At 46.5% G+C, this 14,990-nt stretch overlaps 1 protein-coding gene across 6 annotated transcripts in view; it reads right to left on the bottom strand.

Moving 5' to 3' along the window:
* Window positions 1-14,990, bottom strand: part of trv (trivet) — a 60,328-nt gene that overhangs the window by 29,360 nt on the left and 15,978 nt on the right. For 2 of the 6 annotated variants that reach the window (XM_017171309.3, XM_017171311.3), the window contains exons 1-2: window positions 11,934-12,068; window positions 9,252-10,315 (exon numbers count right to left, since the gene is read on the bottom strand). The exons of 3 other annotated variants lie outside the window; for them this stretch is intronic. In XM_017171309.3, coding sequence (XP_017026798.2) covers window positions 9,252-9,738 — 487 coding nt within the window. In that variant the 5' untranslated portion in view covers window positions 9,739-10,315; window positions 11,934-12,068. Of the gene's footprint in view, window positions 1-9,251; window positions 10,316-11,933; window positions 12,069-14,990 lie in introns of those variants that run through there. One more of the 6 variants, XM_070286756.1, reaches the window with a different exon arrangement.

Genomic DNA, 14,990 nt, shown 5'->3' on the forward strand with positions numbered 1-14,990 from the left:
GTCCTCGTAGGCGTTGTGTTGTTCTTGCCCACATCGTTAGCAATGCTCATCGGCAACATTTCGTCAGCTTCCGCTGGCGGAAAAAGCCGGGGAGCGGCCAGAGCCGGGGGGGATAGCGGCACAGGCCAGGACAACCCGCCAGCCAGCCAGCCAGCCAGTGAGTCGACGGTGGCGGCGGTTGGAGGAGCGCTCGTTGCGCGTCATGCGCGTTGGGCATCCTGCGTGGGCTGCAATCGCAATCGCAGCGGCAAAGGCACTCGCTCCTCCTCCATCCACAGTCACTATTTTTATATGCTGGCCCAGTCTTTGTGGCACTCGCCCCCGGGGGCTTTAGCCGGATTTGGGTGGTGCCTAGCCAGTGGTGGTGGCAAGACCTGGTAGGGGTAGTAGCTGCTGGTGGTTCAGCGCCGGCGTTTGTCATTGTGCATTACTTTTAGCATGCATCGCGGCGCGTTCTGTGATGCAACAATGTTGCCCCGGCCATTGTTGTAATTTGCTTGTTGTTGTCCGGTTCGTTGGCTTCTTACACGGCGAGAAAATGGGATTTTAGATGCCAGGCATGACAACTTCATAATCTTGAAATGGTTAGTTCAAACAAGAAATAATTATGATTTAAAATCAATTCATAAATTCTCCATTTTAAGAACTTTACTTTAACAACACAACAAGGTTTCCTTTCCTGTGTATCAGTCCATTTTTCTTGCCAGAAATTTTACGATGATTTCCATTTTCATATTCGAATCGTGTGCTCGCTTGTGCTTGCAAATCGAATTATATCTGCTGCCACAATGTAGACAACAGACAAGGCCGCATTACAATGCCTGCAGCAGCCCTGCATCTCGTCCAGTTTTTATCCCTTTGGCCCCTGGCCCTTGGGCCCTTGTGCCCTTTGACCAACACTCTGTCCTCTGGCTTGCGGTGCTTTTGAGCTGGCCCTGGAATTACCTTACTCTCAAAATTGGCTGCCAAAAAAACAGGCAGGCAAGGCTCTTTTATGGCCTGTATACGTGAGTGTGTGTCTGTCTTCATATTTCATCTTTTATATGTACTTTTTAATATGTATTTTGTCGTGCATAATGTTGACATTTTGACGCACTAATAAACATAATTTGCTCATAAAATACGTTTTATTGCCAGCGCCCCGTATCAGCCATATCAGTTTGGATTCCAGGGATTCGGGGGATTCGGGGGGCTCACGGTGTTTGTGCAGCCTGGCTGGGTTAATGCCGATGAGCGACATTAAATGACATTAAACGACGGCAGCCGGAGAGATTGCCGGGGTTCATTTGGCGATAGATGGCTGCTGGGCCAGGTATAAATCTTAAATTAGGTGTTCGAAATGAGATATATGCAGAGCTAACGAGAGACTTTAAAGGACCCTTCAGTCCCTGTGGCTTGGCTTGGGTTCACTGACCACCCTTTTGACCATGTAATTTACCCCTGTCTCGTGTTGCATAATTAATTGCCAGTTCACACTGGCTGAACTCCGCTCCGTCTCGTACTGCAAAAATCACATTTTCTCATTTTCCACACACAGACACACACTAGGAAAACATTTTTAAATATTTATTAGCAACAGCTTACAAGCTTCATCTTATTTTGGCCGGGCTTTCATCGTTGCCAGCGATAAGTAATTTCGTTATTTGCCAAAACATGCGACCGGTTTTGGGCCACAAATCCCGGCGAGCCTGCCTTTGCCATTTGTCTGCCGCTCGTTGATGCCATTATCTTATTCAGCAGCCTTGTCATCTCATAAAGGATGCCTATTATAAATTAATTTTTGCCAGCCGTGGCTTTTCCGCTGCTCCTTGCCTTTATCACTTGGAGGGCTCCCATCTCCCATCTTCCAGCTTCCAGCTCGCAGGACCCGCACCTAAATGCCAGGACGCTCCTGTACGGGGCCATGTGTCGGTTATGTGTGCGCCCGACTATATGACTATATAATTTTTTGATTTAACGCAGAAGCTGCCACTGCTGCTGTCGCAATTTTTCAGGAAAACACCCACATGCTTTTATTTTTGTTGCCCTGCTGTAAAAGTTGAAAGTTGTGCTGGTGCTGGCGCTTTCCCGCTTTCCATGATTTTCCCCGTGTTTCCCCACCCCCTACCTCATGTGTGACATTGATGCCTGCTCGCGCTGTGCGGAGCTGTTTTATTGTTATCATTAAAGCGTGCCCCCGTCCTTGTTCGACATGCTGTCTTTGTCTTGGCTTTTCCCAATGATGCGGGCTTCCTCAACAAGTTTGACATGGACCTCGGGATTGGGAGGCGGAGTGGATGTGGATGTGGGCCTGGGATTGGCCCCGGTTCTGAGATCCCATTATGATTAAAAATTGCTCTGCCAGGCTTATCTTTTGCGGCTGGCTGCGATCATTAATGAAGCAGAAAGTGATTGGAAGAGCAGAAGCCCCGGGCCATGATTGGTGGCTCAAACACACAGCGAGCACAGCGCGGGAAAGGACTGGGGCAGAGGCGAGAAAAATCAGGGGTGTCGCCTCCTCGCTTTTCGGGCGTTAACTGCATTCCATTCATCAACGCTTGCTAACCGCAACGAGCTGCAATGGCAACAAACACACCAGCCACCAGCTGCCGGGGTTAGCGCAAAAGCAGAAGCAGATGCATTGGAAATTTAAATAAAATTTACCACAGTTTCTCGTAACTTTGTCAACGATGCGCAGCATGACGCTGATGTCTGCCAGACATCTTTAGGGGTCGGGTGGAGTAACTGGAATGTGAGGGGAAAGTGCGGAAAAGCAGGAGCGAAATGGGAAAAGACCAAGAAGACCTGCCAGCGAATTGCAATTTGCAATTTTATGGCAGCGCAGCCAGGAAACAGAAGCAATGCTGCACGCAGAAAAATTTAGTAAATCTTGTATCAAAAAATTATATATTTATTTAAAGTTAAATTGGGAGATTTCCATTGATTGCTTTCCTTTAGTTAACAGCAAACGATTTTTTTAACATTTAAAACTGAGCTTTTTTTCCCTCAGTGCATCAGAAGCCGCCGCAGTACAAAACAAACCAATTTAAATTTCCAGCGGTGTCGGTGGGTCGGCGGTTGATGTTAGTCTGGATGCAAAAACACTGTTAACGGGCAGGGAAAATCGGGGCAAAAGCGGGAAAATCCTGGCAGACAGAGCTGGCGAAAAGCGCAACAAAGCGTAGCTGACAAAATCAAACCGGCAGGGCCAGCAAAACAAAACGCTGCAAAAAGAACAAGCTGAAATATTCGCAATGACAATTGAAAGTCGGAATCGGAACCATGTTTGCTGGCGCGCGGAAGGGGTGAAGTGGTGCCTGTCCGTGGGGGCGAGCGAATCGGTCAAGGGGGTAGTAGTATGGTCCTTTGGGGATGGTCTATCCTTGGCGGTTGCTGTGGACTGGCCAAACACTCAATCAATAAATTATGCTGCCACGAAATATACAAATCAGCGAAAGGGCGAACGGGCGAACTGTCGCGGATGCCACAAAGTCTGTGGAGGGCTCGGGGGGAAGGACCACTGGATGGGTGGCTAGGTGGTGCCGCTTGTTTGGCCGGTCACGCGGCAGCTGCAGAACAAAAGGCCAGGCCACGACCCAAGAGCGGCCAGCGAGCGACCCAAGCGGCGCACAGACGGATGTGGCTTTGTGGCTTTTTGTGCGGTCGCTGCTTCTGTCTCTGCTTCTGCCTGTGTCTCTGCCTCTGCCTCAGTCGACCGCAGCTGCTGTTAGTCATTCGAAAAGGATGCCAGGACTGTTGACGATGGTCATGGCCGGAGGACGACCAAGATAGCACCATCGCATAACCAACACAAGCCGTAAACAGGGGAGGCGTCAAAGCCAGCTTCAAGGGGATGCTTCAAAGAAGTCAAAAAACTGTCAACATTTATCAATTAATTACATTTTATTTAACTTTGAAATGTTTATAGTTTTTAGGTTATTTATTTAAGTAGCCAAATAATATTGTATATATTAAAAATGAAGACGAGCTTCAACTAGTAACAATTCTAAATTATTCCAAATTATCAATAAGTCTTTTTATGTTTTTTTCTTTATTGGAAAATCTCATTCACTTTATAGTCTGCTGGAAATAGACCCCCTTTAAAGCCCTGCCTTGACCATACCCCTGCCAGCTGCTGCGCTGACAATGTCAGATGCGTTGACTGCTGCATTGTGCCCGATGCCACAGCTATGGCTGGTCCCCGTGTCCAGGCAGATCCTGTGGCTGCGACAGCCTCCAAACAGGCGCCGAAGACAAAGACAAAGGCGCAAGGTTCTCGCCGGCCGTAGCGACCCGAATGCCAAAATGGCTGCCCGGCAGGAGCCGCTCACTGACCCCCCCGGCTGACCTCGACTCTGGACGACCCGTGGACCCCGTGGAAGCGAACCTTAAAGCCCCTCGGCCAGTATTGATTTTTCCACAGGAAGAGCAGCAGACATTTGCATGTGAGTCCGACTGGCTGGATGGCGTTTAAAAATGCCGTGTATAAAACATTGATCATGATTGACGATTGCAGAATTACGAGTCCTGGGATGCGGCCATCGTCGTGTGGTTGGAACCGTGTGGATACTGTGCCCGCAGGATAACAAACACAATGGTGCCACCATATGCTCACTTGTGTGCGCTTGTATTATGATGCGCCGCCAAACGTTTTTATCTGTGGCCGCAGCGCATAAAAGTGTGCAATGCTTTTGGGGAAAGGACGAATGTTCAGGTTTTATTTGCGTATTCAGCAGGCTCGAAAATCCGAACGGAACGAGAGGTGAACGAAAAACCATTTAAGCTACAAACCAATTTCAAGATTTCTCTTATTTCTAAAAGAAAAATGAATAGAAATGTAATTATAGAAGCCGATCTAAAGGATTGCTGCTAGAGAGACCAAGTTGCTACACGATGTTTGACTTTCTGCCTTGGACCCCTCCTCTTTCACTTTTTCACTCTCTCTCTCTTTGAAAGGCAACTTGATCGATTTTGAAATCGGCCCTTTCATTTGCACCCATCACGCACATCGACGCACCTGTGTGGCCACATCCAGCATCCTCCCATTCAGCGCCCACCTCCATCCATACACCTGGCCTTGTCCAGTCAAGCGGTCCTTTGTCCCCACAGTGACTGTCGTGAAGTCCAACAAAGCGGAAGCTGTAGGAATTTACCAACGTTTAAACTTTAATGCCAGCTACAACAGTTTTTATTCCTTCCACTTTTTCTCCGTCTGCTTTGCTGGTGTGCGCTGCATGTGTGTGTGGTGTGGTGGACTGTGCTTGAGATTTTTTTACGGCTAGCCTGTGTCCCTCTTTTTGCGCCCCCTTATCCTTTGTACCCGTACCGCCCCTGCCTCCGCTCCAATTGAACCTAATCCGGCTGCTAAAGTATTAGCTACGTAGTTGTATGCTCATCCCGGCTGTCCAAACTGCCTTATGCTGCTTTTGTTGTTTGCTGGCATTTAGCAAAAAAGAAAAGAAAAAACCAAAGCAAAAACAAAGGAGCCCAGCAAGAACTGGGAAAGGACGAACCGGAGGAGAGCGCCAGGAGCTGGACAGGAGTGACGTTTGTAAAAAGTTTTGCCTCTGTCCGAGAGCAGCAAGTGGAAGTGGAACTGCAGCGTCCACTTAATAACAAGGCATCAGCCGCTGGACGTCACTTGGCATACTAATCCCTGGCCAACTTGCGCCTCCCACTGAATTAAGTGACCAGCCCGGAGGGGAATTCTGCATCCGGTGGTACATATATGAGGTTCCATATATGGGGCTCTGGCACACAGAAAAGAAAACGATCTACTTTTAAGATAACTCTTTGAAAGTAATGAGTTTAATTTATTTTAATCAGAATTACCCTATTTTTGTACTCTCTTTGGTTCCCAAGGAAATAGTCACAAGAAAAAAGTGTCTTAAGAAATCAACTAGTGATTTTCCCGAGTGCATCCTTGGGGGATTCTTTGCCTCCAAGCTGCATTCCGTCACCTGCCAGGCTGACAGGCTGCCAGGCTGCCAGACAAAGTCGCTGCCAAAGTGGACAGCGAATGGACAGCGGGGCAAAGACTTTAATGACAGCCAACATCAATGAGTGTCAAGCGGGTCTGTTGAAAAATTAATACGAAACGACAATGACCGGAATCGAGATCCTGAGGAAGGCGAGGAGTGCCCCCTCCTTCCGTCTCCCGTCTGGTCGTATGTACGTCGGGTGATGCTCGGCGTCAAACATGGCGTATGATTGATTTTCCAGTCGTAAACTATGGCTGAGCTGGGCACTGAAGTCGGGGCCAGATAAAGCGGCAAATAAGCTTCAATAATAATAAAAGTTATAAATCTTTTGCATGGTCTCGCCGAGGACAAGTCGAAGTCCTTCGGAAGGACGACGACATGCTGCAACGCGGCGATAATAACAATTTATTGCACACGTACAGGGACACTCGCAGACACACACACACACACACGCACATGTGCAAGTGCCGGAAAATGCCGCGAGACACGATTGCAACAACAACAACAACAGCAGAATGGCAGACAAAGCGCAAAAAGGAAGCATAAAAACCGCACAATAATAAAAATGAACAATGACAGGTTAATAGCAAATAAATGAAAGCCCATAAGAAAGGAGCAACAGCAAGGAGCAAGGACCAGCAGCAGCTGCTGGAAGGCCCCCAGCCAGACAAAGGAGAAGCCTCCGGTCCAGACTGGCCGACAAACTATCGCCGTGGCCTAGCCAATTGATATATAGTTTTCAATTTTAGAAACCATTGAGCAGCTGCAATGGCACCCTGTCTCCCTGTCCCCGAGGCATTCTGGCAGAAGAAATGCTCGAGAGCACGCTGCTGGCATATTTAAGGCATTATTATAACCGAAGGGAAGGGTCTGGTGCCGGGGGCTCGATAATGGCGGCAAACGTACTTAACGGCCACAATAATGACGATAATGGGCGATGAGTTAGCGGCCGAGCAGGTTGACAAAATGCACTCGGCATGCAATGCACTGCCTGCCAATAATAATCGTCATCATCATCAGCATTATCATTAGCGCAGGACGCGAGAGAGGTAAGGGGAAACTGCAGAAGGACACGACTCGCACACGATTCGGTCTTTGTGTCTGACTATGGAAGCGGAAAATGCATTAACTCAACGGCAGACGCCGAACTGAATTTATTCTGCACTTTAAGTGTGCTTTTTGCCCGGCAAAAGTTCCGAGCTGCTGCTCTGAATGCATCAGCCTAATTACACGTCGCTTAATTGCTTCTCCAGCGGAATTTATAGTGTTTTCCCCACTGTAGTACAGGCTCTCTGCGGAATCCCTAATTTAAGCACCAGGTATTTTCCACTATTTGCTTTAGCCTTTTCAGTTTTTCAGCTGTCGGTAAACATTTAATATGCTTATTTATTCAATTGCATCGCCGTGCTGAGCAAAAAATATCGTTATGGCCAAAACATGAATATGCAAATCGGTGGAGCGCGGCAAAAAATGCGAAATAAAATAATTTCCATGGGGGAGCAGCTCTAAATAGGCTTCAAAATCAACCATAATCTACCATCTATGGGCTCCGCTTTATAGCATTTATTTCCTAATTTAAATATGCCATATATTTAATATATGATAGGTGTCGCAAGCCGCCTGCAAGCGGATTAAATTTGCCCCCCATCGCATGGCATTAAATAAAATTTTATTAAATTCTCGCCCGGTAAACTTGTGCGTCCGAGTGACTACGAGAAAAATCGATCACCTGTTTAAAGTTGGCGCTGGCCCACCAACAATGGCGGGGCTTCTTGGCAGCTGTGCCAACGCCTGGACGAACGCATCAGTCAACGTCCTTACAGTTTAACAAAGGACGACATTTGCCGGTTGCGACACTGGCACAAAAAACAGCGGCAGCCGGGGGAGGAGCGCATCGGGCCACTTTATAAGCCAAATTCAGCTACTTCGCTGTACACTGCGCCCTTTGTCTGTTTGCTTACAACTTTTTTTTCGCTCTTGTGTCAGTCGCTTTTGGCAATTTGTTTCTACATCCAACGACGAATTCAATTGAAAATTTTCAGCAGACACTCGACGAGCTCGCTGCTTGGCAAATTTAAAAACAAATTTGCCGCAAAGCAACGGCAGCAAACTTGGGAAACAAACTTTTTCCCTCTGAAACTCTAAAGCTCCGGAGCTCCGGAACTCCGGTTCTCGGGTTCGATTCTCAGTTCCCTATCTCGCACAAACTGGTCAAGTGTGGACATGCGTTTAAATGTTACGTATACGCCGCGTCGTCCGCTGCACTTGACTGAATCGTCTCGTCTTGGCCACCGTCTCGTGTTTGCCCAGTGCACTTTTCCACAGAGGAAACAACAGCGGCAGACAGACAACGGCCACGCCCCCTCCTTCCCGGTATTTGCTTTCCCGCCCACGCCGTCTGTTTGTTTTTCTTTTCCTACGAGGCGAATGTGTGGCTCTGTGTTTGCCTTTCGTTTAGTCAGAATGCCAACTATGGCAAAACCAGGGAATACGAATCCGAATCAGAGTCGAAATCAAAATCGAATCGAGTCGATTGACTGAGCCAATGCCAATGTGGAAATTGTCAATAATTTCAAATTGATTTCTATTTGATTTAGCACGGTAACAAAGGCAGACACCTTGTAGCTCCATAATTGTACGGCCACGGATACGTGGCGACGTCTTTAGTTTAGCTTTCTGGTGCTTGGAGGGGACTCGCAGAGCGTAAGTGAAAACGTAAACTTTGACAAACACGCGGGCCTCGTTTTGAGGGCAAATAACATTAGACAGCTATTAGAGGCTTGGCCGAGTTTTACGACGAAACCATAAAAAGCATTACTTGAACTGCTCGAGCTGCTCGTAAAACTCGTGAAATTTGTAAGGACCTGCGAGTCGGACGTCGAATGGGGGCCAGGACACGGCCATAGGCGTAGGCAGGCAATAAAAGCCAATCGATAAGTGCCCAAAGTGTTCGAGGACCTCGTAAACAAATGGGGCAGGCCCACACCTCGATCGGACAGGGCCCCTCATCCATCAGGGAATCGTCAAAGGAGTTGCCCCGTCTGGTCGCAAATTTATTAGCTGCCCCATCATCGTATCGATTATGACAATTACGCGCAGGAAGCACTAACATTAGCGTTGAATGTTGGCCTCGGCTCAAGAAATCGAAAGGAAATTATTTGAAAGATAAGTATAGGAAACTAGGGTGGTTTTATTATATATAGTTTCGTCTCTGACCTACACTTCTTTAAGCTTATAATTTATATTTTTAAAATTTAATGATAAATATGTAGTCAAAATTCCTTTGCTTACCCTGCTTGGGAGAGATGCTAAGCACCTGCTGCTGCGGCGACTGCTGCTGCGAGTGGATCTGGTACTGCTGCTGCTGCTGCACCACTACCGCCTGCTGCTGGGCGGCACAGACGGCGGCAGCCACCGCCTGCTGCTGCTGGTGATGGGCAGCTGCAGCGGCTGCTGCGGCGGCGGCAGCAGCGGCCTGCTGCTGAGACTGCTGCTGGTGCGGCGACTGCGACTGGGGATGCTGCTGCTGCTGGTGCTGCTGCGTGGTGACGATGGTCATTTGCTGCGGCTGCTGCTGCGCCTGCTGCTTGCCGTTGAGCGACTGCTGCTGTTGCTGCTGCTGCTGCTGCTGGGGGGCGGGTGCCTGTTGCTGCTGCTGCTGCTGCTGCAGGTGAGTCTGGTGGATGGCCAGCAGCTTTGTCTCGTAGGACTTTCCGTGGGCGGCGCTCAGCGTCATCTGTGCAGTGGCTGGCATCATCAGCGTGGGCATAGCCAACATTTTCCGGCCTACAGTTGCACTGGAAGCCTGCTGGGTTGCGTGTTGCTAGTGGCTGCTGTTGCTAGTTGCTGCTGCGGTGCGGAATTTGCACGTTTTGCGGTTGCACGCAGCTCGCTTTGATGCTTAATGAAGTGCCTGCTGCCTGCTCTGCCGCCTTGCAGTTGATGATATAAATAAATTGTGTTATAATTTGGCTAGGTTTTCGGTTTTGGTTCTTTTTTTTTTTTTTTTGTTTTAATGACCGCCTTTTTGTGTGAAACCGCACTGTTGTTGCTGCTGCTGTTGCCGCTGCTGCTGTCGAGTTTTATGCGCAAACGATTTGATGCATTAAATAATTTCTACAATTTTGCTAATTTGGAAAATGTTGCCTTTTCTGTGGTTTGTTCCGCTTCGTGTCGTTTGTGGTTGCTTTTTAGTTTTCATAAAAAATTTTCTTTTTGCTTGTTGCTTTTTGCTTGACCTTCACTTATCACAGACCAATGAAATTTGTTTTCGGAAAGTTCATTTGGTTTTTGAATTATGTTCCCAGGCAGAGTCACCCAGCACGCAAGGCGAGAGATTCTGCGTTTTTTTTTCGCTACGAGTATATAAGAAAGAATACTTTTGTCAGAATATTTTCCACCATGGCCGGGCATGAGTGAAAATATTCCGCAAGCGGAAAATGATAAGCAAACAAACTCATAACACTGGGAAAACAAAAAGGATAATTGACTTCGCCGAATGACTGGCAGCTCGGCTGGCTGCTAGTGTGATTACAGTTCTCCCAGGCGCGCAAAAGTAAATAAAACTGACGACTCGCCTTATTTTTATGGGGCGGGCAGAGCCCACGCACAGCCATTATCATATATCAGGACTAAGCCATTCACACATCATTTGAAAAATTAAATTTAATATTTTACGATTTGTGTGCTCGCATCCGCATACAAAGCGAGCATGAGCCAACAAAAAATAAAAAGTTATGCGCGAAACGCGGACGACAGGCGGTAGACATCGAAAGTGCGCGTAACGCAATGTCTAAGTGCCAAAAGCAGAAACAGACAGCTCAGCTCGCTTGGCAGCAGCAAAAAAAATTATAACAATAATAATAAAAGCAGCGGAATACAAGTGCCGAAAAAACACGCACAAGAAACCGAGCCTGGCTTTTACGACAGACCCCCAAAGACAGCATCCCTGTGTGGCAGCGAACAAAGCGAGTCCTGACACCCTGTACGCCCCAAGTGTTGGCAAGTGTCAGGATCAGACGCTTCCGGTTTTTATAGCGTAAGGGAGCTGCGGAAGGACGAACGGACGAACGGACGGACGGACACTCTGGCAGACAAATGCTATGTATAAATATAAATATAAACTTATATTTTTATTTTTATTTGGAAAGCCAGGGCACGCCGCCGAATGCATGGCAAACACCGAAAATACAAAATACATACGGCATCCTCTTCCGACAGAGCGACTGCTCTGTGAGTGTGTGTGCCTGCCAGAAAGTATGAATCACACACACTCGGAGCACACACACGGCTGCAGTGTCCTTTTTATATAGGAGCCCAGTCGGCAGCATTTATTGGCTGCTCGTTGTCGGTTTATGTGGCACACAAGCCGAAGTGGCAGACGCCTGTAGTTGCCGTTGTGCCACGTACAGTATAGAATAGTACATAATGTGGCCAAAAAACACAACAAGCACAACAAAATACATGCACGCAAAAAGCGTTGAGTTTGTCTATGTAAATATGGCCAAAATCGATGCTCGCCGCGGTGACAATGAGACCAAGGAACCCGAAAGGGGTTAAGCATTTCGAAAAATCTTTAAATCGTAACGATTTTATCTGCAGAGTCTTAAAAGCAACAAAAAGTTTGCGAAAAGGTATTCTCACACATGGCACATCCTTTAACCAAAAACTGTAAGCACACTTAACACATTTATGCAACAAAAGTCTTTTCGAAACCAGGCACAAAAATCTCAAGCACTTTTTCGTAAAATCTTCACTAAAATATATTAAACATGAAACTTAAGTATTTAAAATTTGCAAGTAATATAAAAACCATAAAACTACCACCGATATAAAATAATAAATTATTGATAAGTTTTTATTTTATTTAATTTTATTTATCATCGTTTATTTTAGGTTTCAGTTTTTAGTTTGTACGTTGGTTCGGCTTTCGTTTATTTCACTTCGTTGATTTTCTTTTTCGCCTTTTCTTACTTTTCGGTTTATATTTTGAATTCTCTTTAGCGAGCAGTTGGCTTTCGGTTTGCTTTTGGGTTGCTTTGGTTGGTTGGTTGGTTTGTTTGAGAAATTATAATAACAACTTAACAACAATGTAACGAATATCCTTTCTTAACGAGGACACAATTCAAACTGAAGGCGAAGCGCCTTCGTCCGGCTCACAAATAGTCAACACATCGTACCGCTCCTGTCGTTTACCGTTATTCTGCCGGCGTCGCTGCCGCTCCGAAATCCTTTTTGGCCACCCGAGCGCCCGCCACTCGTTCTCGTCGGAAGGATGTGGCCCGAACGTAGGCCGAAGTCTCCGCGGGAAAATCTCTCTCTCAGGCATGCGCGAATGGAAGTTCGAAAAGGTGACTGTCTTTGCTAGGTGTTTTTGAGGAATGCCCAGGATATTCTAGGCGTTGGAATTTCCCTGCTTTGACAGGATTTATAGCAACTAAGAGTGTTATATGTTTCACTTTCAAGGGATTTAGGCAGCTCTGTTAATCCGCCGAATCAGGTTTCTTTGCCTCAACTTGTGCTTACAGAGGCTTCGAGTATAGATTACATGCAACGCATTATAACTCATTATGCAAAGAGAGAGTCCTTTGAGCCGCTTTACACTAGGCAAACAAACAAAGGCCCTCGCACATATACACATGCCTTTGTTTGTGCGCTCGAGAGCCTATAATCCACTTTTGTTTTGTTATCACTTGTGCGCCCTTTCTGCCACCCCAACCACTTGCTCACCCACGCAACCAGCAGCCGTAGTCGGCTCCTTGCGGTATCCTTCGCCTTCGTCCTGGCCCGCCACCACTTAATTTCTACTTGATTTGTCGTTTAAGAAAACTAATTGTCTGCCTTTTGTTGAGCGTGAAAACAATGGAAAACATTTTAGCAACTGTTACTCTCCGCCGAAAGCGTATTAGACGCAGACCTCCATGACGATGGGCCAGCGTCTGAGAAACATTTTGTGGCCATGTGGAAAGGCAAAGTGGCCAGGGCGAAAGTGGCTGGGACGAGTCTGAGTCGCAAATGGTTCTGGTTTTCGGTCGCTTTCAGACAAGTAGCAGCGAGCGACCGCAGCGGACTTTCTTTCGCAGCTCTTCAAGGTCACTTTGGGTGATGAATACGGTTGCTGTGGCATAACTAGTATAAGTTTTCCAAATAGAATTCTTTTCAGCAATTAGAACCCTTGACTGTCATATTGAGGGTTCCCTTCGAATTAATTCCAGTAAGTTTGACTAACTTATGACTTCCTAGAAGGATGGTTTAGTTTACGGGGGCCAAACTGTAGGTTCTGTCAGTGAAACGCCTTTCTCAACGGAATCTCAAAGAGACCTCCTGATCGATTTCCCGCAAAGCGGAAACCGATACCCACTCCCATTTCACAGGGCCGAATAACGAGGCAAACTCTGCGTTGCATATTCATGGGACAGGCTCAAACACAACCCAAACACAGCACAAACACAAACACTCGGCTGACGTCGATGGCGTAACAGATATCGGTTACGTTGCATGCAACGGCACGGCGTTGGGGGTCGGTCGATGCCTTCGCCGCAGAAGGGGTTAAGCCGAGCGAAAGCCGCAAAAAACTTGTGTCGCACGCATAACTTAAAATGTATAAATAACCTTTTAAAGTCGTGTTTAATCAAGGGAATCGATTTCAGGCCTCGGTTGAGCTGTAAGGTGCCTTAAGACTTGAGTTTGTAAATGCCAGCTTAACCACAGTGATTTCTAAGACATATTTAATTGAGTAAATTCATAAATAATTGAGTTTTCAATGCAGCTGCACAAGATTAACAGATTCTGCAGTACATGTTGGGTATCTTTCACTTAAACTATATTTTTATAAAACAGTTAAGTAAGATATTCCTGGAAATCAACGCCTTCGGAATTCCAGTATCCTGCTTTCAAGCTGAGGCTTTATGCAAATGACCAAGTTCTTGCAGCTCTTTGGCCGTGACGTCAATGACGATGGCAAAAGTAACAGGAGCAACAGAAAGTAAAACAGCAACAAGGATAGCAGTTCGGCGACACATTATCCTGCGACTAAATATGTATAAACACAAACAGCAACTCTCGCATACACACCGGCACTCACGGCAGTGCAGGACTCACGTGAGCGATTAAAATCCGAAAGAAAGTATTTCAGTTTTCCTCGCTTTTCCAGCGCCGCAGCCGAGGGTTGCTGCCGGGGTGCAAATGAGTTCAGCCGGAGAAATAGCGGCATGTAATTGGAGGCGAGTGTCGTGTAAAATGTAAAACTTGCGCCGTAAATAAATCAAAACTTTCCGACTGAACAAACATTCAGGTGAGCGAAAAAAAAAAAAATGCAACGGCAACGGCATCAGCGGCCCAGCAGCTACATTTTCATATTGACAAGTGTGCCGAAGAGGGAAAGCGTGGGTAAAATGGGAGCAGCGGCAGGTGGGGCGATTCGGGGCGGGAAAAACTCAAGCAGGGGACAAAAAAACAAGGCTGCTGCTGGGGTTATTTACACTAAAAATTGGAACAGCTGCAAAGCACTTACAGCTGCTGCCGCTGGGCTTTTAAACAGGGCGAAGGGGATTTCCCCTTGAATTTTATTTCGTTCTTGAGCAATTCCTCAGTTAAAAACAAATTAAAAATGCAGACAGTTAAATTTGTATTAAAGAATGCCAGGAAATTTAAGAAAAAGTCCATCTTCTCCTTAATCTTTATAAAATTAAACTATATATTCAAAATCTCTATTTATGTTATTACATATTCAAAGGCATAGTGCAAAGGCATCATGAATTTAAAACACGAATTTTGCGTACATGTTTAACGAGGCTTAAATTCTTCCCGCTGGTGTGCATATGTGGCTAATCAAATGTCAAAGCCAAAAGCCAGAAAAGAGTTAACTCTCGAACTCGCATTAAAGCAGGAAAATCTGCAGCACATAAATCCCCATATTGATTTATTACATAATATGCTAAACACCAACCACACAAGGCGGGGCACAAAAAGTTTCGCTTCGCCTCGTTTTGATTTATATATTCATTATTCTATCATATTTATGGGCGGGGC

Source organism: Drosophila kikkawai, chromosome 3R, assembly GCF_030179895.1.
Source record: "Drosophila kikkawai strain 14028-0561.14 chromosome 3R, DkikHiC1v2, whole genome shotgun sequence".
In the NCBI taxonomy this organism is placed as follows: Eukaryota; Metazoa; Arthropoda; class Insecta; order Diptera; family Drosophilidae; genus Drosophila; species Drosophila kikkawai.